Here is a 23,885-nt window from a genome sequence, read left to right as displayed (position 1 = left end):
CTTACCTAAATGAAGTAGGCTAGCCTACAAGAAAACTGTTTTCAGCTTCACAATGTTGCTTAATCATAATTTAGCCTATGAGGTATCAAAGATCTGCAAATACATTTCCTAACTTAAAAAAAAAAAAACATTGATAGGCCTATGGGTTAAAATTCTACCTAAATAACAAGAATTGCATTTTTAGAACTAAAACCAGAGAAAAAGAAACTGATAAATGAAAATTAAGGTAAAATATTGTTTTTTTCAAAATTTTAAAAGTTATAGAGACCTGTTAAGTAGGCAATTTCAAAGACTTGGCCTAGAAATCAGAAGAGGTAAATATTTACCAAATCATATTATTGAGTTATGACTAAAGTGAATATAGGCTACCATTTGATGCCTTATTTATGCTGATTACAAATATAATAATAATTTCTATCAGAAATGAGTTTCAGCCCCCCCCCCCCTATATATGCCAATTCAGGGTATATATTTCTACATTAGGGGGGGGGGCAAATTTTATTTCTGATGTAAATAGGAGGTAAGTTTAAACTTTACCTCCCCTAATGTAGAAATATATACCCTGAATTGGCATATATAGGGAGGGGGGCTAAAATTCATTTCTGATAGAAATGATTATTATATTTGTAATCAGCATAAAAAAAGCCATTGAATGGTATATTCACTTTAGTTGTTACTCAATAATATGATTTGGTAAATATTTACCTCAGAAGAGGGTTAACATGGAACCTTGGCAATACCTTCCCAGAGTATGTTTTTGGCCATGGATTCATTACTGAAAGTTTTATTTTCCTAATCTAACCGCTTTCCAAGATAGTGAAAAGAAGCCAAACTACAATTTCACCCAACCTTCATCTCGTTAATACATGCCTAGGCCTACCAGGACTGCAACACATGTTAAGTAAAGGAGCAGATCAGAGGCACACTTGAGAACCCTAAAAAAATCTGGAAACTACTTTAAGCAATCATAGATAATGACTTGACTCTTTCCTAAAAAAGGTATATTACTTCACCTACCATTCTCCCCCACCTGATGTATAAATATACACTCCACATTATATTGTTTAGGCTAATAGCCTAGCATTAATCTTTTCCTCTCTACTTTGGTAGATTTCCATATTGTTAAATATGACATTTGATCTTCTAAATAGCCTATAGCCTAACAGGAGTATAGGCTATGAATTGGGTTGTATATTTATCCAGCAGTGAGGGGAGGTAAAGTGAAGCAATGCACTTTTAGGAACAATTAGTTTATAAGTGTATAATTAGTTTATAATGCTTGAAGAGAAATCCCTGCTCTGAATGTTTGGTTTTATTCACATGTCATCTCAATGTTTTCTATTTGATGGCTCTGGCAAGAAGTAAATTCTTACTTCTTTGATTCAAGTTTCAAGCAGGGTTCCTCAATGAAGTTTATTGGGTCCTACACTATTATCTTAATTCACCTTTGGAGTAAAGTGCTGGATCTGTTCAGCTCCATCATTAATATTTGTAGATTTTTATACAATACACAAATAAAAATAAACAAAATAGGATATCACTATGTTTACAGCTTACTGGCACACTTTTCATTATGCATACACTTAATCTAGTTGCAGAAAATTGGTAATGGCAATATTAATCATACCTTGAAGACTTGGTATCCTATTCTATGTCAAGTCTGCTTTTGTAAACCTCAGCTAATACTGAAGAAATGGTCATTTTACTCAAACTGTTCCAATCATTAATTCCTCTTTGGCTTGACTTGATTGATTCCTCATTGAACCAGAAGAAATATGTCTGGTTTAAGGGTCAAGTGAGGGCTTATGAAGCTTTTTGATTGATGTCAACTCTGTCTTTGATCAGCAAGCTGTATGTTTGCACAGCAAGTTGTGCAAAAAACAGCCAGGTCACTTGTTGTTTCAAATACACATTCCTTTGCTATAACAAGCAACTCAGTAAGGTAGTATTCTATTGATTCATTGTCTCTCTGGTTCAGTTTATGAAACTGATATCTGGCAAATATTGGGTTTGCAAGCAGCTCAACATGTTCACTAAGCTTCCTTAGATATGCTATACTGAAGAAATAGTCCCTTCACTCAAACTGTTCCAATCATTGATTCATCTTTGGCTTGTTGTCTTTGATTCTTCTTTGTGTGATGTCAAGTTTGTGTTTTATTGGCAAGCTATATAAAGAGCTTGTTTTTGGTTGGCATAATTATGTGTTTGTAGCTTCTTGCTGTACTGGCTTTGGAAAATCAACAATGGTAGCTTTGGGGCACAAAGCCTATGAATGTGTGCATCAATCCTAGAGATAAATTTAGTGGCCCAACTCTGTACACCTTCAATCCACTATACATCTCTTTTATCAAAGGGACCTGCAAGGCAGGTTTCAAAGTCCAGGACTGGTCTCACAAGGGGCTTTTATAGCTTTAGGAAGATTCTTTTGTGACTGGCTGGTCATGGTTCTGCTGACAAGTCAAAGCCTTAAATTTGCCCTGGAGACCAATAGTTCAAAATGTTTCTAAAGAGATTCCAATGTGTTTATTACTGGTTCAAATTGGAAGTGGTATGGGAGATGATGTCAAGCCCTTCATGCTGTATTGGTGTTATGGGTTATTATGAAAAAAGGAAATGGTAATATTTTTGAAACATTAAAGGAAAGAAGCCATATTTAATGTCGTTTTTACTGATGCTCCTTTTACTATTAGCAGTAAACTACCACTCTATACCAGGAACTCAAAACTTCTTGGACCAGCCTTCTCATGTGAAGATCACACCATTTTGCAAAATAATCTTGATCTGCTTGGTCAATTGTCTGATTGAATTCAAGGATGCTAAGTGCCATGTCCTTCACCATTGGCTTGTTTCAAGATTTACCTTAAGTCTTGACACTCTTCCAAAATCAATATAAGCTGTTCACTGGTTGGATAACAACAACTCCCTCTTCTGTGTGCTGCAATTGCATTGCAAAACAGTTACAAAGATCATTAACATCTTCATTTAACAGTTTGCAACCCCTTGTGAAACAAACCTCCAAATGTTATGTAGGCTACAATCCCAATGTATTTTCTGCTTAACACCAAGTAGTTGGCAATTTATAATGTTTATATAGACTCCATACATTATATAGGCTACAATTCCGATGTATTTTCAACTTAAACACCAAGTAGTTAACAATTTATGACGTTTGATTAATGGCAAATGAAGTGTCTCACTTCACATGTAGGACTATTACAGTTGATGATCTAAATCATTTATCAAACTTTGTCCTCGAGCTATTTTCTCTCATTTTTGCCAAACAAATCTACAATTATGAAGTCCCTTGTAGGTAGTTTAATAATATGATGGATTGTGATGCAAGCAAGAGTAAAGCAGTAATATTACTTAGAAAATGTGCTATAATTTTTTTTTTAAATAAACTAATAACAAAATTTAAAATATGCTGTGGTGAAAATGTGGATATGAATTACATGGAGTGAAGTACAAAAAAGATAAAGTTGACAGCACTAGACTTCATAGTCCAAACTTGCAGTGCTGATCTTGGTTGTGTTGCCATTCAGCCAGGAAGTGCAACTGGGGTTAATCATTCTGTTCTTTCACCCACCCTTCATTTTGACCTTCCCCAGAGATCCCCAGGAACCAAATAAGAGCTGGGTCAACTGTTGCCTAGCTTACAGAATCGCGCCACATTTCCCTGCCCCAAACGAAATGATTGACAATACCAGGACTAAAACCCCAGCCACAAAGGACAAAAGACTGTAATTTATGCACACCAACCACCTGGATAGGACAACACAATTTTGCAGAGTACCCCCAGTTGTTAATTATTCATGTCAACCTGTTTGTGAAGAGACATTGTAACTTGTTTGTTCTTTTGTTGACAGCTCATTTTAATTGTGGAACATGCATAATCAGAATGACCAAGAGTTTTCAAGGGCTTTGAAGACTCTTTTGCTGTACTTCCACTGGAAAAGAGCTGCATTGAGCTCATGTGCTGTATACTACTGCCTAGTGCTATATTTAGTGCCATGATGGAGATTGGCATATATTTGTAAGGGTGGTGATTAGTACATTTTGAATAGACACCAAGAGGTGCAATGAACAGTATTTTCATCCTGCAGTAAGCAATTTCAAGAAAACAAAGAATTTACCATAAAAACCATAGGCTGCAGTTTTACCCTGTATTGGTTATTAAGATTGGTTTCTGATCATAGGCAGAACAATTGCGCTGCTTAAGTAAAGAAAAATGTTGGCACAAGGTATTATTTTTTTTCCATACCAGGGCACTTTTTATCAAAGGAGTTGTTGTAGAAACTTCAAAAAGGGCTCATTCAATTGGAAACTGGAGTGGCTAGTGTTCTTTGTAACAGTCGAAAGTGATTGGAGGGCAACTAGCATCACCCCCACGCCCATCATTCCCCCAAACACATCCAATCAAAATTTTGATATATCCATTTTGTTCAGCATAGTTGATTTCCAGATAGGAAATGTGTTTTTGTGGAGGACACTCCCCCATAACCCTCAGGGCGAGGGTTTTAAGTTATGCTCTGGGGAACAATGTTGGTACAATGTATTATTTATTATTTTTTTCCCTTAGAGCAGGGCACTTCGTATCAAAGAAGTTGTCATAGTAACTTTGAAAACGGCTCATTCAACTGGAAATGGGAGTGGCGTGTGCCCTTTTTAATAGTCAAAGGTGATTGGAAGGCGACTAACACCCCCTCCATGCCCACCATTTCCCAAAACACATCCAATCAAAATTTTGAGATTGCCATTTTGTTCAGGGTAGTTGACTTCCAGATAGAAATTATGTTTTTGAGGAGGTCACTCCCCCACAGCCCTCAGGGCCAATGTTGTAAGTTATGCCCTGGGGGCATATAAGGTTTTTATAGAAGGCATTGTTGTAGAAATTTCAAAAAAGGCTCATTCAATTGGAAGTTCAAAGGGCTAGTGCTCTTTTTAATAGCCAAAAGTGATTGGAGGGCAACTAACCCCCCCCCTCTCCTCCTTACCTTTTCCCCAAACACATCCAATCAAAATTTTGAGATAGCCATTTTGTTCAACGTAGTTTTGAGTTCTGGAAACTAGGTCTTTGGGGACGACACCCCCCTCCCCCCTCCACCACACAGCCTTCAGGGCAAGGGTTGTAAGTTATGCCCTGGGGGCATATAAGGTTTTTATAGAATGTATTGATGTAGAAACTTCAAAAAGGCTCATTCGATTGGAAATTGAAATGGCTAGTGCCTTTTTTAATAGTCAAAAGTGATTCGAATGCAACTAACACCCCTTCCATGCCCACCATTTCCCCAAACACATTCAATAAAAATTTTGAGATAGCCATTTTGTTCCACGTAGCTCAAAGTTCAGGAAATATACCTTTTAGCAGGACACTCCCCCCACAGTCTTCATGGCAAGGGTTATAAGTTATGCCCTGGGGGCTTATAAGGTTTTTATTGAAATCTTTGTTGTAGAAACTTGAAAAAGTGCTCAATCAATTGGAAATTCAAAGGGCTAGTTCCCTTTTTAATAGTCAAAAATGATTTGAAGGCAACTAACCCCCCTGTCACGCCAAGCTTTTCCCCAAACACATCCAATAAAAATTTTTAGATAGCCATTTTATTCAATGTAGTTGAAAGTTTTGGAAATTAGGTCTTTAAGGATGACAAACCCTCTGCCCCCAGCCCTCAGGGAATGAGTTGTAAGTTATGCCCTGGGGGCATATAAGGTTTATATAGAAAGTATTGTCATAGAAACTTTAAAAAGGCTCATTCAATTGGAAATTGAAAGGGCTAGTGCCTTTTTTAATAGTTGAAAGTGATTGGAGAGCAACTAATGCCCCTCTCATGCCAACCATTTTCCTAAACACATCCAATCAAAATTTTGAGATATCCATTTTGTTCATCATAGTTGAAAGTTCTGAAAATTAGGTCTTTTAGAATGATAACCCCCTCAGAGCCCTCGGTGCAAGGGTGGTAAGTTATGCCGTGGGGGCATATAAGGTTTATATAGAAAGTTGTTGTAGAAATTTCAAAAAGGGCTCATTTGACTTTAAATTGAAATTGCTCTTTTTAATTGTCGAAAGTGAGTGGAGTGTGATTAATCCCCATCTCATGCCCACCATTTCCCCAAAAACATTCAATCAAAGTTTAGAGATAGCCATTTTGTTCAAAGTAATTGAAAGTTCTTGAAATTATGTATTTTAGGATGACAAACTCCCCAGAGCCCCCAGGGCAAAGGTTGTAAGTTATGCCCTGGGGGCATATAAGGTTTTTAGAGATAGAGTTGTCATAAAACTTCAAAAGAGGCTTGTTAAATTGGAAATTGAGATGCTTAGTGCCCTTTTTAATAGTTGAAAGTGATTGGAGAGTGACTAACGCCCCTCTCACACCCACTATTTCCCCAAACACATACAATCAAAATTTTGAGATAGTCATTTTGTTTAACGTTGTTGAAAGTTCTGGAAATTAGGTCTTAGAGGATGACAACCACCCTAACAGCCCTTAGGGTAAGGGTTGTAATTTATGCCCTGGGGGCATATAATGTTTTTATAGAAAGCGTTGTCGTTTCAAAAAGGGCTCTTTCGGTTGGAAATCGAAAGGCCTAGTACCCTTTTTAATAGTCTAAAGTGATTGGAAGGCTTGACATTTTTATAGTAAAGATCGATGTGGGTATAATGTATTATTTTTTGTTGTTGTTGTTGTTTAGACCATTGCACTTCGTATCGAAGGAGTTGTCGTGGGAACTTCGAAAAGGGCTAATTCGATTGAAAATAGAAAGGGCTGATGCCCTTTTTAAAAGTCGAAAGTGATTAGAGGGCAACTAATCCCCCTCCCACGCCCACCCTCCCTTTTGCCTATTATGTTTAAAAACTAAATGTTGCCTTAAGATTAAATCAAAATGCACTGTGTTAATGCTAATTCATCGGGTGCGTTCAGGAAAAAGGGGCGTTGAGGGGGGCGGGGGGGGGGGCTAGTTGCCTCCAATCTCTTTTGACTCTCGAGAACTGAACTAGAACTTTCAATTTCCAATCAAATGAATCCTATCTGAAGTTTATACAAGCATCCATTCCATAAGAACCATATATGCCCCCAGGGCATAATTTACAACGCCTGCCCCCGGGCGCTGGAGGTTGTGTCGACAACTGAGTTTTGTTTTATTATCTTTGAACTATTTTTAACAAAATAGGCATCTCAAAATTTGTATTGGATGCATGTGGGAAAAAAGAGTATGGGGGGGGGCTGGTTACCTTCCGATATCTTTTGATGTTAAAAGCGAACTAGAACTTTCAATTTCCAATCAAATGAGCCCTCTGAAGTTTATAAGAGTATTTCCTCCTTAAGAACCATATATGCCCTCAGGATATAACTTATAACCCTTGCCCTGAAGACTTTGGGGGAGGTGTCTTGCTCAAAGACGTAATTTCCAGAAGTTTCAATTACGTTGAACAGAATTGCTAACACAAAGCTGTGATTGGATGTGTTTTGAAGAATGATGGGCGTGAAGGAGATGTTAACCAGCTTCCATTCACTTTTGACTTCTAAAAAGGGCACTAGACCTTTCCACTTCCAATCGAATGAACACTTTTTGAAGTTTTCTACGATAAGACTTTCTATAAAAAAAACAACGTATATACCCCCAGGGCAAAATTACAACCCCTTGCCCTGAGGACTGTGGGGGGGGTCATCCAAAAAGACCTAATTCCCTGAATTTTCAACTACGTTGAACAAAATGGCTATCTCAAAATTTTGATTGGATGTTTTTTGGGAAAAAAAAAATTTTCGACAGAAATATATAAAATATCTATCCTCCTCACTATAATTAGAATGTTAAATAAGTGGATTCTCTTCCCCTTTTTTTCATTTAGCCTTTGTGCAAAGTTTGTTTTATTATAATTTTCGAAATGCTGCTTTGTATGCTATATTTTATTAGTTTCTTTAATTTTTTATATTCATTGTTTTTGTTATTTATTTTGCTTGATTTATGGAACAAATTTGGTTTCTTAGAGCTTGTAGGCTATATGGGTCAAACTTACCTAAATAGAAATGTTTGTTAAACCTTACTCGTATTTGTCCAAGGATTTTTAGTTCTGAACTCCCTTATTAATTTAAGTTTTCTTGAAAGATAAAGAGTAGCTTAGAGTTATGAGGCTTGGCTCCATACTTAGCTCTTAACTGCTTCTAAGAACTTCTGTCCAAATGTCAGTATCAGCAAATCTGGCCATGCAGTTTTCTGCTGTATGCAGAAAGTTTTCAGTATTGTTACTGCGACAGCTCATTACTTACAGTAATAGTTACATGTTAGAAATAGTCTGATCCGCACAATCTGATTGGTTTGTTCTTCTTTGAACTATGTAACTGCAATTTTTGACATTCTTTTTTAACTGGAATTAAGTAAGTCGATTTATTGACTTACGAACGATTATTCATAAAGAGTTTTCTTTTTTGTTATCGTTTTATTATTTTTTGCCATTTTTCCAGTTTTTTTTTGTTTATCATGATATTTTTTACTCTGAAGTCTGAATTCAGCCCTTTTGGGCTTGTGATATTGATTTTTTGGAATAAATACCTTATCTTAACTTATCAATATTGGACAAAACACTATTAGAAGGCAGGTAGGGGTCATATAATCCTCCTCTGATTTTTAAGGAAAGGTTCAAAAGTCTTGTAATAGGTAGTGATTTCAGCAACAACATTATCTCTTGCCTCTCATTTGTGCTGCTGAGAGTTTCTTAAGGTATCACCCTCAGCAAAACAGGAAAAAAGTATACCCTTATTTTCCATACAATAACTAAATAAGACACTTTCTTTTCTCATCTGAGGTGAATTGGATCTCTTTTGAAACAGAATACTGGCTGTGCCTCCCTTTGAACTTTAATGAAATGGTGTCTCTACAAGTAATGTTATTAAAAATAAATGAACAAATTTTATTTAATTGCAGATGTCTTTAGAGAAAAACCGTGCACCTGATCAAGAACCAATGGACATTGAAGACAATGATGAGTTCGAGCCGGAAGAGGGTGGACGTTTTATTGGTGACATTTACATACCACCACCCCCACCTGCTACCTGCACCTTGGAAAACAAAGGACCCCGTTTGATTATCACTCATATTGAAAACCGTTTCTTCAAAAGCTATGCAAACACACAGGTCTTAGGGCCCTTTCATAAGAATTTTACATCCATTGTTGGGCCAAATGGCTCGGGAAAAAGCAATGTCATTGACTCCATGTTGTTTGTGTTTGGCTATAGAGCACAAAAAATTCGTTCAAAAAAGCTGTCTTACCTCCTCCATAATTCGGACAAATATCCCAATGTTCAAAGTGGTACAGTAACCGTTTATTTTCAAGCCATTATTGATAAGGGTGGTGAGGATTATGAACTTATACCGAACACAAATTTCTCTGTTTCGAGAACAGTCAACAGAGATAATAGCGCCTTTTACCAAATTAATAATAGAAAGGTTCAGTTTAAAGAGGTTGCAAAACTCCTTAGGTCACATGGAATTGACTTGGATCATAACAGGTTTCTGATTCTTCAAGGGGAGGTTGAACAGATTGCAATGATGAAACCCAAAGGACAAGGAGAAGGTGATTGTGGAATGCTTGAATACCTTGAGGATATAATTGGTGAGTCCACATATCTAGTTTTGTTTTATATTCTTTCGTCTATGCTTTTTTAAATTTTTCAGGAGTGACTTAAGTAGGCAAAACCAAAACTTAGCCCAAATTCTAGGTAATAAAAGGTGCCAGGAATCGAGTACCATGGTACTGGTGTACCATGGTACATTGTCCCATGGTATCATAGCAGGGATTTAATTCTTCAAAGCTAGTTTCAAAAAATTGCATTGAGAAGGTGACTGTGGGATGCTTCAATATCTTGAGGATATAATTTGGGAATCCACATGTTTTTCGTTTTTTTATTTTATGTTTTTCATCTATTCCACTTTAACCTGAGTGACGTAAATATTACTACTACTAAGAACTCACTACAGCACAAAGCCACCTTAGGCCAACACAGCTACACATGCTACCATGCTAACCCTCCATCCTAACCTATTCAAAGTCCCTCTCTTTACACCCTCCCAAGAAGTTACAATTTCTCTTAAATCCTTCCTTACGACCTCCTGACCCCCCCTCCCATTTGGGGATGACTTACTTTTCATTAGGCCCTAGATGGTTGGCCGAAAATGATGATCTTTGGCAATGTATACCAAAGGCCAAATTCTCGAAACTATAAAGCATGCTTTTAAGAAGCTACTATATTGTAATAAAACGTCTTTAAATTTGTCTTTACATTAAATTAAAAGTTTAAATTTAATTTAAAAGTTTAACTAGAATCAGGACAAGTTTTTGAATGTCAAATAATTTCATAAAAACTAAATATTCAGTTTCTACATTATAACTTATTCTATAGTATAAGCATAAAATACGTTAATTTTAAGCTTCATTGCTTATTAAAATGAAATTCTTATAAAATTCTAGTCTCAAGGCTAAAGACCTGTAAAGACGTCAGTCTAAATTAATTAATAAACTTGTCTAGGCTAAACAATATAGAAAGAAACTAAGGTTCTATCAAGAATCCATAACATATTTTAGTTCTCTAGAAGGAGAAGAAAAAAATGGCTGCATCCCTGCAAAAAGAGGTTAACTTGGAAATATTTTTAACTAATGCTATGCCTAAAATAGGCTACTGCCGTCGGACGAAACCTTTCAAGGAACTAGTATAAATACGCAGAAAAGTGTACATATTTAGTGTAGTTTGCAGCTGTTGCTTTTTGGACCCCTATGATAATTCGGTGGCGTTAAGCAAAATGGGCGTAAGTCCACTTTTTTTCCGAAAATGAATTATGCATATGGTTTATAAGGGCTCAAAGAGATATATGCATTCGTCTATTCAAATGGGTTGATATTTAATTATGACCGAATTATAAGGTGTTCCAAAATGGCTTAAAAAAAGAGCGCAAGTCCCTTATTTTCTAAGTAACGAACAATTCAGCAATTTGGACATTTCAAGTGAATTCTGATCGAGAACTTAACTAGGAATCAGTCTTTAAAGTTTCAAGTTTCTTAAATTCTGATTTGTGAGAAAGACTTTTTCATTGTGCCTTTTTATTTTCATTTTGCTCTCCTGTAAAATCATAGAAAGTGGAATTACGACCATTTTGCTTAACGCCACAGAATTGGCCCTATCGCATATTCCTACTTTTCTCTCTTTATTCCAAGGCTAATTTAATGCGGGTTTTTTCAGCGTATAAAAAAAATTTCACCTGACAAATGTATTTTACGTCGTTCCTGAGTTACTACAGAATGAAAAAGCAATTACACCCAGTAAACATAGGGTTCAGACCCAAGAGTAACAGACACCCTTGTGTAAAAAAAAGGACTTACTTTTAGTTGTCTATTCAATGCTAGAGCGTGGGGTGGTAGATTTAAGTGGGGGACGAGGACCGTGTGCAGCTGTGTTAGGTGGCCTAGTGCTGGAATGGGTTGTTATTAGTAGTATAAAGGGTTTGACCAACCTTAACTAGGCAAAGCCTTAACTCCGAAGAGGTAATGACGGCATATAACAGAATAAGCCGAAAACTTCAGCGGAATCAACCTAGTAGGTCGGATATCAGCATGAACATCATATTTTTGTTGCAGGAAAGTGCGATTTCATGAAAGGATTTAATTTTATTAACAACAGTTACATTACAAGCAAAGCTTCTTGGGCTTAGTAACCACTTTAAGTTTATAATAGTTGTTATTTTGTATTAATAAATTGATTGATTGTTTGATTGAATAAAAAAAAACAGAGCATGTCATAGGCTCTAGAAGCTTATATTTGTCCAAGGAGCCCGTGATCACGAAAAAGAATTATCTAGGTTTTACACAGATAGTAAAGGAAAAATAATAAACATAATAAATAGATAAGACAAGCGAACGATGGAAAGAAAATGAACAATGTAAATAAAGGTGAAAAGCAGTAATGCTGGTTAACAAAACGTAACGAAAGCAAAATATAATGTAATTTCATTGTTTACTTCCCAAGACTCAAGTAATAACTAGATGTAATGACTACAGAATAATTTTATGTAATATTCTTGAACAAGAAGTATTATACGTATTCCTACTGTCATGATCGAGTGTGTTTCGTAATTTACAACCTCTGTAAATTAAAGAGTAGCCAGAACAAATCAACTCCAATCAAGGCACCCAAAACTACCACGCGTAAAGTGAGACTGAACAGAAGATTTTGTAATAAAAAATGTGACTCCAATGGTACGCTTTTCATTGTCGTGGCTCAGGTTCTTTTTTTGCGATTTCCATAAGACAAATTTTCACTATTACATTAGTTGTTGCTTACATTACATTAGTTACATTAGTTACATTAGTTACATAAGTATTACATTAGTTGTTGCTTGAATTAATGGATCAGTTTCGAATGACTATTTTTTCTCATGAGCCCACACTTTTTCACTTTTCAATTCACACATTTCAAACTTTCGGTCTGCAACATGGTTGCAGCTGTTGCTGCAACCATGATGCCACTAATACATTTAGCATTTTGCAAAATTTTTCAAACTTATTTTGTTTTATTTTACTCTATGGTCAAATATAAGTGACGTATGGCTCCTTTTGTTGGGAAAGAGGTCAACTAACTCTTGAAGATTTCTAATTGCTTAGCACACGTACAGTGATTTATAGCAAAAAAAAATTGAGTAGAAATCATACAAACCAGAAGCTGATAATTTTACTAAATGCTTATATTTGCCCATAAGTGATTCACATGCTGTTTTACTACTAAGAAGACCATTTGAATTGACATACTTTAATTTGTTTAATTGATGTGGGAAACGTACCCATCCAAATAATACAGTGGTATAGAGTTTGTCGGTGCATAAATGAGAAATATAACGTTCTTAGTACAATCAAAGGAAAAAAGTATTTCAGTTTTTCCATTATTACTAAATTTCTTGTTAATTTTGAACTAACCTTCCTTGCATGTTTCTTGAAAGACATCTACCATGTCAGCCCAAATATTTTGATGTAACTCTTGAAATCATGGTATTTTTGATATCATCCCTGTATTTTAAGGGCAAGAACTTATATATTTTATAGAGTTTATAATTTTTTATTTACTAATAATATATATTTTGCTTGTTAGCTTTCAGCCAAAAATTATAAGTTGCAGGCAATTTACTAGCATGTTTTCTAATAAAGATGCAGTTTTATTTGTGAAAAATATTGAAGTCAGATGATCAAATCTTCAGAAGCTCAACAAGTTTGGGTTAAAATTCTGCCTCACTCACTTTTACTGAACCTCCCACTAACCATAGATGGCTGCACCTTCAAACACCTGGATACTTTCTTGCAAAATAAATTCTTTATTATGTCAACCATGCCGATACGAAAAGTTGCTACAAGAAGGTAGTCACTTCTAAAACACCTAGTTTTTGCTCTTTTGGAACAAGTAAAGATGTTTCTCGTTTGAAAGGGTGTTTTAGTTCGAGAAACTGAACACTTAGATTCGGAAACTTAATTTTAAACTGGGAAGGCGTCAGGACATCGACACGTCAGGACCACTACCGTCAGGACATCGACAAAATCCGTCATAACATCGACAAAAAATCCGTCAGAACCACTAACCGTCAGGACATCGACACATCGGTTCATCGACAGTCACAATCGCTACCAGTCAGAACGTCGACAGTCATAACATCGACAGGTCAGGACATCGTCAAAATCCGTCATAACATCTAAAATTTTAAAACTTTAGTTTTTTGGGGTTTAGGAGGGAAAAGGTACCTAGGTTAGGTTAGGTTACGTATTTAATTTATGCGATGCTTTACCCCCACCCCTTGATGTGCTAATATATAGTCGAAATTTGTTTCTAAACTGTTATATATTTACTACTATTATATAAACTTATAGATTTTTTTGTCGATGTCCTGACGGATTTTGTCGATGTCGTGACGTGTCGACCTTCTGACGGGTAGCAATTGTGACTGTCGGATGTCCTGACGTGCCGATGTTATGACTGTTGACGTTCTGACGGTTAGTGGTTCTGACGGATTTTCCTTGTCGACGAAATGACGTTTAGTGCTTGTGACGGTTAGATGAAATGGTAGCACCCCATTTAAACCACGTTATATTATTTTAAGGCTACTATTTAAGGATTATTTTGGAGTTAATTACGTCGAAGTTAACCATTCATAAACCACAACTTAAAAACGTCAAACTGAGAGAAAGGAATCAACTAAACTTGTTACTTGAAATATTTATGAATTGGTTGATAAACTTACAACTGTAAAATCTGTATTTCCTGTCTTGATTTTTTTTTTTTTTTTTTTTTTTTTGTTCCTTTCATGGCCGTTTGCCTTTCTGTATGAGAATGTAAATATTATTTTGAAAAAATAAAATCAAAAATACACTACGATTAAAAATAAATTGAATTTTCAGGGAGTTCAAGATACAAACAGCCACTTGAAATATTAGAAAAGCGAGTTGAAGAGTTTGGCGAGCAACGACTTGAAAAAGTTAATCGTCTCAAAGTTGTTGAAAAGGAAAAGGACGATTTGGAAGGTCCAAAAGATGAAGCTGTAAGTTGTTGTTTTTTTTTGGGGGGGGGGCGTGGGGCTCTCCTATTAACATAGAACTACATAAAATGGTCTATAATTTAATTTTCCGGAATGATTCCAAACTTTGTTTAGAAGCCAATTCGTATTTCATATTTCCGGAAAATCCGCAAAGGTATGTTTCCCAGAACCAACTTCTATGCACTGTTTTATTTTCAGCAATGTGGCAGAAAAATCAGTACATTTGGTGTTTGTTTCTTTTTTTCTAACTCTGACAAACTGAGAAAATAAATTTGGTCTCCCTTTCTAGACAAAGTGCTATTTTCTTCTTGTTTTTGTGAAAAATGCCAAATGAAGATTGGCTTTAACATATTTATTCTCCTTCAAAAGATTCCCACGCAATGGAATCCTTACTGAAAAGTAACAAAGGAGATCTGATCCCTTATAATGAATAGCTCGAAAACTCTTTCTTTTTGTCGTGCCCCAAATAACCATAAAATGTCCCTATTGATAAGTTTGGAAAACAAAATTCTGGTCATTGCTACTTTTGTCACATTTCTATTTTCTTTAATATATTTCGAAGATCCTTTTTCATGTCTCACTATTATTCAGCTTTTCCTGTGTTGCATATATTTAATTCAAAATATGACATTCTCGTTCTTGTTTTCGTACGGAATATTATTTCTTTCTTACTCGGTAAAGTATTGGAATTTTTTATTAATCGTTTTAGTTGTCGCAGAAATTTTGTTTGAAATTAGAATTTGACCAGTAGGGCAGGAATGTTCACTATAGAGCAATAAACCGTAAAATTTTATCTTTTTTTATTATGATTTTATTTATTTTTATTTTTTACTGTTGATTAAGATCAGACGTTCGGATAATTTTTTTTTCTTTGTCTTTAAGGCTTGACGAAGATAATTTAGTAGTCTCAAATTTTCGGTTCCTCGTATTTAGGATAATTTATCTTCAGTGTAAGTTTTAGTAAACTGAATTCAGAGCATTCAGACCCATTTTAAAACAAAATACTCCTTTAAACTAACATAGCAAAGGCTTCAAGATAACTTGTTACTCGGCAACTCGGGAGAAAGTATAAATGACTAATAATGATGTATTTCAGGAGGTCCACACTCAAGAGTTTCCTTATTTTCTATGGAATGTTTTCTCCTTTTCTTTCATGGTCTAATCAAGTAATATTTCCAACAATTTACATTAATCTAGTTTTTCATCATACACTTTTTTCATTTTTGATAATGCGTAGTTTATGCCCTCTTATTAACTAAACACTATAATAATAATAAAAATAATTCTTATTATAATAAAATTTTATTATAATCTTATTATAATAATGTTTTATATAATAATAATAAAAATTCTTATTTGGTCAAATTTAGGAAATTTATAATGTTTGCGTTTTCATAATTGTGTCCCAGCTCCCGCCACTAATGCCGGGAGTGTAAGCACTAAGTTTTCTGTTTTGTTGGTTTTCTTATTCTCTTTTGTACTAATTTCTCATCAATAGTAATACTAACTAAAAAAAAATCAGCCAACTTTTGGCTGTATCCAGGTATAAGTGTCGGGGGGGGGGGGGGTCTTAGACCAGATTAAACTGAAAGCCTAAGATTTTTACGATATTATTGTAGTGTTTTCTTCTTCTTTTTTTATGGATCGACAAAAGAGGGGTGTTTATACAAAGTTGTGTGCTTCCCTTGTAATGAGCCAAGTTTAAAAATGGCCTTCGTATGATAAAAAAAAACTACTAAAGAAGAAGATGAAATCTCTATTTGATGCTGCTCGGATAGAAAAAAATTAAAGCCTCGTTTTCAGGCACCGGATTCGAACACGGGTTGTTATCGAGTTCTACATCAAGCGTTTTTAGGGTTGCGGGTTCAATACGAATCCGCTTCTAAGCGTTTTCAGCTGCCGGGTTCTCCCCGTGTTGGAACCCGGGCTCCTTGAATCTGGAACCCGCAGAAATACCAGGTTCAAACCCGAGTTCTGCGTTCATTGGCGATAAATTCAAACATAACTAACCATCCTGAATTCACAGCCCATGAAGTTTGCTCGTTAGGATCCCAAACAGTTGATTTTGAATTGAAAATCAAGCAGTTTGCAGTAGGCATCAAGACATGGCTAATTGTAGAGAAAGCCAAGACAGATAGTCCGAGTAATTGAGAGGGAAATTCTATTCCTCAGCATCAAGCGTTTACAGCTGTGAAGTTTCAACCCCGTGTTTTCCTCGAGAACCCGCTTTGTGAAAACGCTTAATGCACTAGACGAGAACAACCCGTGTTCGAACCCGCTGAGCCTGAAAACGAGACTTAAGTGGGAAGTTCGAAAAGTATTTCTTTCTAAAAATATGAGTAGTGATCCTTGGAATTTGATTTTTGGCTCATATTCAAACTTTCTTTTACAGATACAGTTCATGGAGGAAGAGAATGAAATAGTAAGATTGAATAATAAATTGTTCCAATATAAAACACTTGAAACGCAAACAGAGATCAGGGATTTACATGACTTGAAGGAAAGGGAACAAACAGATATGAAGGAGCTAGTAGAATCGCTTGAACAAGCCACAGTTACGAGATCTGATAAAGAAAAAGTCCTTAATAACTTGAAGGAAGAGTTGGAAAAAGGAAAGAGCCGACAAGACTATTTGAAAAATGAGTTCAATAAACTTACCGTAAGATTTTAGTAATCTTCAAGCATATATTTTTCTTTAGTCATTTTTTGCGCTAAGAACTGCCAAAAAGATTACGTGAAAATTTGGGCCTATTTTACTTATAGTAAAATTGTTGTTTTTCTTCTTTTTTTTTTCTCTCCCTTATTTTTTTTCTTTTTGTCTTATATGCTATGAGTCGAGAGTGGTTTAAAAGACAAGTGGAATCGCTTGTTTATCAAAAAACACAATAGCAAACCCTCGCACGGAAAAAAAAATTCCCAAAAAGACACTCCTCGCCCAGATTCCGCCCACCTCGGATATTGTATACCTTACCAATTGATTGGCAAGGTGTAGGTTTTTTTTTATAATTTTTTTGCTTGTATTGTTTTTTATGATTCCGAAATTCAAATTTGGGCCTTCAAGGCTTGTCATAAAAATTTCGAAATAAATATCTTATCTCCTACTATTTGAAAAATTTGGACAATTAACTTAGAGTAAGATTGAGAGTTTTGTTCTTCTTTTTTTCTCTCTCTCTCTTTTTTCTTATTTTCTTTTTTTCGTAGTTTTACATGCTAAGAATGGTCGAAGAGACTACCTGAAAAGCTTGAACAAACTTACAGAAAATATTTTTGCCAGTCGTCTTTTGTGCAAAGAATGGCCGAAAAGACAACCTGAAAAATGTAATCAATTGACTTACAGTGAGATAAATATTTCTTTGTTTTTTTCTTATTTTGTTTTTTGTTGTGGTTGTTTCTATCTTATTTGCTAGGAGTGGTCGTAGATACTACCAGACAATTACGTTCACTCTTACAGAAAATATCTTCCCTGTATTTTATTTTCTTTTCTCTCTTTTATTGTCTTTTTTCGCTGTCTTGTTTGCTAAGAGCGGCCGAAAGGCTACCAAAAATGGGTTCAAAAATTTTTACAACAAATTTTCTGTAAAATTTCTTTTTTGTTTTATTTTGTATTGAAATATAAGAGAACACTCAAAAAAATTGACACCAAGGACGTATCCAAAGGAGGAGGGTTAGGAGGCTTGAACCACTCCCCTTCGAAATATTTTCCCGACTCGTAAAAAAATAACCAAAATAAATGTAAACAGATGTTTGATGCGTTTTTTCAATTTTTTTTTGTAACCCCCCCCCCTCCCCCACGAAAAAATTCTTTTAGAAGACCCCCCCCCCCACCCCGGAAAAAATCATGGATACGGCCCTGATTAAAACTCAGTGAATGTGCAGTAAGGTCTTGTACAATGTACAGCAGGACATTGTCGGATGTGTGCCTTAACGTATTTCTAGTTCTACCTCACCTCCGAATTCCAACTGCTTGCCACTTGAGGATGGCATAGGGATTATGTCGTCCTATATTTTAATGGTATGGTCAAAGTGCCTCCTTCTCCACGCTCTGACAATTTTGTTAGTTAACAGTTTGTGTGTGAGTCACTGAGTAGTCTCGTTTGTACCCCTCTCCGACCAATAAACATTCAGAATCCTTCGGAGACATATATTTTCAAGAGAAAGAATTTACTTTTGTGTTACTGGTTAAGGTTCCAAGTCTCGGCAGCGTACGGATTGACAGGAGGTTACTGTTTAGCAGGCATAATTTTAGGTTTTTTTTTAGTAATTTGTAAGTACCCAGATCCGTTTGAATCTATACAAGGCGGTATTTGCCTGGCCTAGCTAGTCTCGGGGAAAAAACGAAAACAACCAACGCCATCTAGTATTTCCCCAGAAAAATCAGCTAAGTTAATTATAAAAAAAAGCTAAATTCAAATATTAGTTGTATTTATTTTTTGATCGTTTTTTATTTCTCTTTCAAATTAGGATGAAGATAATTTGCGAAAATTATCGAGCTCTAATCGTGGAGAATTCCAGCTATGCAATGCCATTTTAGATCCATATAGATACTCCAACAAACTAATATTAAAAAGCAGGAGTCAGAGTTTGACGCCAAACATTTAATTGTTAGTGTTGGAGTCGAATATGAATGGTAACTTGACTATTTGGAGAACTCAGTGACAATTTTCTTAAATTCCAAGAGTAAAAGAAAGAATGGTGTAGTTCAAAAATCTGAAATTCATTTTCGGCATTAATAATTTACCAGCTTAATAAATTTGCTCAAAATCGACACAAAACCATTCATATGAACTTGCAAGAACTGCATGTCGCATATTAGCTCCGGATCGGGATGGTAAAAATAAAAAAGATTTAAACATACATTACCTTTCTTTTTCCTTTTCTTCTTCTTTTTTACGTGTCTTGTCCCTTTCATTCTTTGTCTTTCTTATTTCCACTTTTTTCTCTTTTTGAAAGAAGATTTTGACTATTTTTGAGTTGAAATTTTCTATCGGTAATTTAAAATTTGAGTTTTTAAAAGATTATGAGAATTTTTAGGAAAAACAACAAAATAAAATTTATAAAAAGAAGATGAAGTGGCTTAGGCAGGACAAAACACTGTATTTATGTTAGTTCATGGGCGTGCTTAGCTTTTTTTATACGAGGGGGGGCAGCCGATTCTGTGATGAAGGGCGGGGGGGGGGAACCTGAATTTATATAGTCAGTTCACAAAACCTTACATATCGAGCAAGTTCTGTCATACCTATGAAATCTTTATTAATAAGTAATCACCAAAATCATCAATAAGCTTCGGCATTAATCTTCTTGAATTAGAACCAAATCTTTCCAAGACATTATGGATAATTGCATCTTGTTTGACTTTTATTCTGTCCTTTCGGCTGTTTATTTCCAACTTTTTCAACCATCTACCTTTGATCAACTGCTTTTTTACCCATCTATTTTTTCAACTGTTTTTCAACCATCTGTTTTTTCAGCCATATCTAATGTAAATTTGAAGTTCTAGGGCGGGGCAGCAGCAACGTAACTGGAAAAAAAACATGTTAATCGGGTTAGAAATGTAAAGATTCATGTGTAAAAGAAAATCAAAATAGCACAAACTTCAAAATACACAAAAATGCAAATTAAAACTGTAAAAGTTGCCCCCAGATATTTCTGAAATGAACAAATTTGTAAGTTTGGTTTTGTTATTTATTTTTAAATTTCTTGTTCAAATTTCATTAAAAAATCTCCTCTGACAACGTTTCGCGTTGTTGATAAATTTCACTTACTATTTCGCAGAAATGCAATTGTTAGTAGATGGTCACTTTGTTTGTTGTTTGTTTTCAGTGGTTGGTCACTTTGTTTGTTGTTTGTTTAGTGGATGGTCACTTTGTTTGCTGTTTGTTTAGGGGATGGTCACTTTTTTTGTTTAGTGGGTGGTCACTTTGTTTGTTGTTTGTTTTCAGTGGTTGGTCACTTTGTTTGTTGTTTGTTTAGTGGATGGTCACTTTGTTTGCTGTTTGTTTAGTGGATGGTCACTTTTTTTGTTTAGTGGTTGGTCACTTTGTTTGTTGTTTGTTTAGTGGATGGTGACTTTTGACTTTGTTTGATGTTTTTTTGTGTGTTTAGTGGAGGGTCACTTTGTTTGTTGTTTGTTTAGTGGATGCTTTGGTTACTTTGTTTGTTGTTTGTTTAGTGGATGGTCACTTTTTTGTAGTTTGTATATTGGATGGTCACTTTGTTTGTTGTTTGTTTAGTGGATGGTCACTTTCTTTGTTGTTTGTATAGTGGATGGTCACTTTGTTTGTTTAGTGGATGGTCACTTTGTTTGTTGTTTTTATAGTGGATGGTCACTTTTTTTGTTTAGTGGGTGGTCACTTTGTTTGTTGTTTGTTTAGTGGATGGTGACTTTTGACTTTGTTTGATGTTTTTTTTTTGTTTAGTGGAGGGTCACTTTGTTTGTTGTTTGTTTAGTGGTTGCTTTTGTTTCTTTGTTTGTTGTTTGTTTAGTGGATGGTAAATTTGTTTGTTGTTTATTTTTTTGTAGTGGATGGTCACTTTCTTTGTTGTTTGTTTATTGGATGGTCACTTTGTTTTTTGTTTGTATAGTGTATGGTCACTTTGTTTGTTTAGTGGATGGTCACTTTGTTTGTTGTTTTTTTAGTGGATGGTGTCTTTTTTGTAGTTTGTATAGTGGATGGTCACTTTGTTTGTTGTTTGTGTAGTGGATGGTCACTTTGTTTGTTGTTTGTTTGTTTGTGGTGGAAACTGGCCTTTCATTCCATGAATAGTTTTATGTTCGAAACTGCTCTTTTAAACAGTTTGTGGTGACGAAGTGTAAGTAAGGAGCAACTCGGCCTATTAGTAACCAAAACTCTAAAAACCGGAATTTTGATAACAATAGATACATCAAAAGAATTGGCTTTTTATGCTGATTCCAAATATTTGAAGTTCATTAAGTTTAATGTACCCATCAAAAGCTATGAGTCTGAGAAAATTTGCCTGGTTTTTGAAACCGGTGGAAAGAACCTCCAAAAGTCAAGCGGTTTGAACCAAAAGCACACCATCAGATTCGGCATATGAATCTGATAAACTTCGGAGGTTTGAAGCTCCTACCTACAAAAATGTGATTTTTTTTTTTTGCAGAAGAAAGATTACTAATACGTGTTTATTCAAATTCACTTTATTTTTCCCTTAATATTCTTGTTAACAACAAAAATAACAGCGGAAGTCAAACAATTTAAAAACACTTACAAAATTAAATTATTCAAACTTGATTTATTTACAATTTTTCCGGGTCACCATTGTAGCGTTTTACGAAATATGGACCAAATGACTTCAGGTAGTCCTCGGATGAGTGAATCGGCGGTCGTTCCAGATGTGCTGTATTTTTCGTTATTTCTCGAAGCCTCGTAAAATGCTGACTTAGGCGTGCCTCAACGTCCGTTAGTAGATCGTGGTGTGTTTCAGAGTCGAGGATTTTTCGTCCAAAGTCCATGACCAGTGTGTGCCTTCTCTCTTTGAGGGACTCCAACTTCAGAACTTTGAGGCTCATCTGATAGTCAACGTAACTACTCCCCAGTATTATTTTGCAGGCCCTTTTCTGCAATCCTTCAATTTTGTCGCTTTGATCTATGGTCAGTGCGCTGTGCCACACTGGGCAGGCATATTCAGTGAGCGGTCTAATGTAGCATTTGTAGCATACAACCATGATCTCAGTTTTCATCCCAAAGCGGCGAAGGTAGGCAAAAGATCTTAGGAGGAAGGCTGTCTTTGAGACGATTGACGATACGTGGGTGTTTCATTTCGATGTCTTTGAGATGGGTCTTAAGTGCTTGTTTTTGCTTTTCCTAGGTGGGATCGTGTCGAACCAATAGTCCTTGAACATTAGGAGATAGCTCGTTCCAACGGAAATAAAAAGTTCTAGGACCCCTTTAAAGTGACTGGAGGGCGTCTAGGCTCCCTTCCTCTCTTTTTTTCCCCAAAGTTATCCTACGAAAATTTTAAGATCTCCTCTTGGTGATCACATGAACCTCCGTTGTCCCTGGGGAAAGGGCTGTAATTTATGCAGTTTGCCCACAATGTTCACATATAGTAGACGTATTTGTTATTGGGATCTACGGAAATTTTCGGGGTAATTTTCTACGGGGATGGGGGGATTCCCCACGGGGACAATCTTCCGTAGGGAGGAAAGTTTCTGGGGGAATTTTCCAAGAGAAATCTTACACGGGGGAAGAATTTTCTGGCATAATTTGAAAACAGTCAGAAATTGAATAAAAAAAACAGAAGTTTTTTTTTAATAAAAGTAAGGCGCAGCATTAAAACTTAAGAACAAACAGAAATTATTGTGTATATGAGGGGGGCTTCCCCTTCATCATCCTTCGCTCTTTGTGCTAAAGTTTGACTTCTTTTTTTTTCCTGATTCTTTAGGAAAAACTATTCAAATACAAGGGCCCTTGATTTTGAATGAGAAGTATTTTTAAAGCTTGAAGACTTCAGTTTAAAGAGCAAGGGCTGAGGAATGGGCAGCCCCCTCACATACAGACTACTTTCTGCAAGTTTTAAGTTTTAATGTTGCTTCTTACTTTCAGTTGAAAAAAAACTTGTTTTTTTATTTAATTTGATATTAGAATCTCATCTATAAACTGTATACTAAAACTGTGTTGGAACCCTGAAGCGCAGTGCTATCTTGAACACATTTAGTTTGTTTATTCCTTTCTTTTCTTTTGGTTTATAGCTGGTTTGTGGGTTACTTTCATATGATTTTTTTTCAATTGCTTTTAAGTGTTTGTTATTTCAGTTTCATGAGCTTTATAAAAAAAAATCATCGAATAATGTTCTTGCATTATTTTAGACCGAAGATGAAAAGCTGAATCAGGATCAGAAAATTGCCAATGATCAGAGGAAAAAACTGAAGAAAAGTGTTGAAGAAGAAAAAAAGAAATGTGTTGACCTAAAGGTATCTTTTGATGACCTTTTTTAAGCTAATCTTTCTAATCTTAGCTTTTTTCATAGCATTCACGCTTTATGGATTAGGTCCAGTGGCTTCTTTCCTCCTCCAAAGCCCTTAATTCACGAAATGTTCCCCAAAGTTAAAAATGATCTTTTAAATGAAGAAGACTTTATTATAGATTATATTAAAAAGGAAATTTTCGTAATTTTGCACCGTCTTCCCTCAGAATCAAAATCTTTGGCACTGACCCCCCGCCCCCCTTTGTGATTGTTTTACTTTTGACTTCTTTTTAGAATACTGTACAGCGTATCTGGTGGACAGGTGCGTTTGGAATTTAAAACCAGTAGTTTTTCAATCTTAAAAAGGGCTTCATTTCGGCTTTGTTCAAGTGAAAGAAAAA

General features: G+C 35.4%; 1 protein-coding gene across 4 annotated transcripts in view; it reads left to right on the top strand.

The window, feature by feature from the left end:
* The window catches only part of glu (structural maintenance of chromosomes 4-like protein gluon), a 93,753-nt gene that overhangs the window by 10,386 nt on the left and 59,482 nt on the right, over nucleotides 1-23,885 (top strand). For 2 of the 4 annotated variants that reach the window (XM_089088073.1, XM_089088077.1), the window contains exons 1-5: nucleotides 1-82; nucleotides 8,920-9,607; nucleotides 14,423-14,562; nucleotides 16,952-17,218; nucleotides 23,387-23,491. In XM_089088073.1, the coding sequence (XP_088944199.1) occupies nucleotides 53-82; nucleotides 8,920-9,607; nucleotides 14,423-14,562; nucleotides 16,952-17,218; nucleotides 23,387-23,491 (1,230 nt within the window). In that variant the 5' untranslated portion in view covers nucleotides 1-52. Of the gene's footprint in view, nucleotides 83-134; nucleotides 227-8,919; nucleotides 9,608-14,422; nucleotides 14,563-16,951; nucleotides 17,219-23,386; nucleotides 23,492-23,885 lie in introns of those variants that run through there. The other 2 variants (XM_089088074.1, XM_089088076.1) reach the window with 2 other exon arrangements.

The sequence above is a fragment of the Artemia sp. Qi Xiang Cuo genome, chromosome 4 (assembly GCF_049724085.1).
Source record: "Artemia sp. Qi Xiang Cuo chromosome 4, ASM4972408v1, whole genome shotgun sequence".
NCBI lineage: Eukaryota > Metazoa > Arthropoda > Branchiopoda > Anostraca > Artemiidae > Artemia > Artemia sp. Qi Xiang Cuo.
Note: the sequence above shows the minus strand (reverse complement) of the source record. Positions and strands in the feature narration are given on the sequence as shown.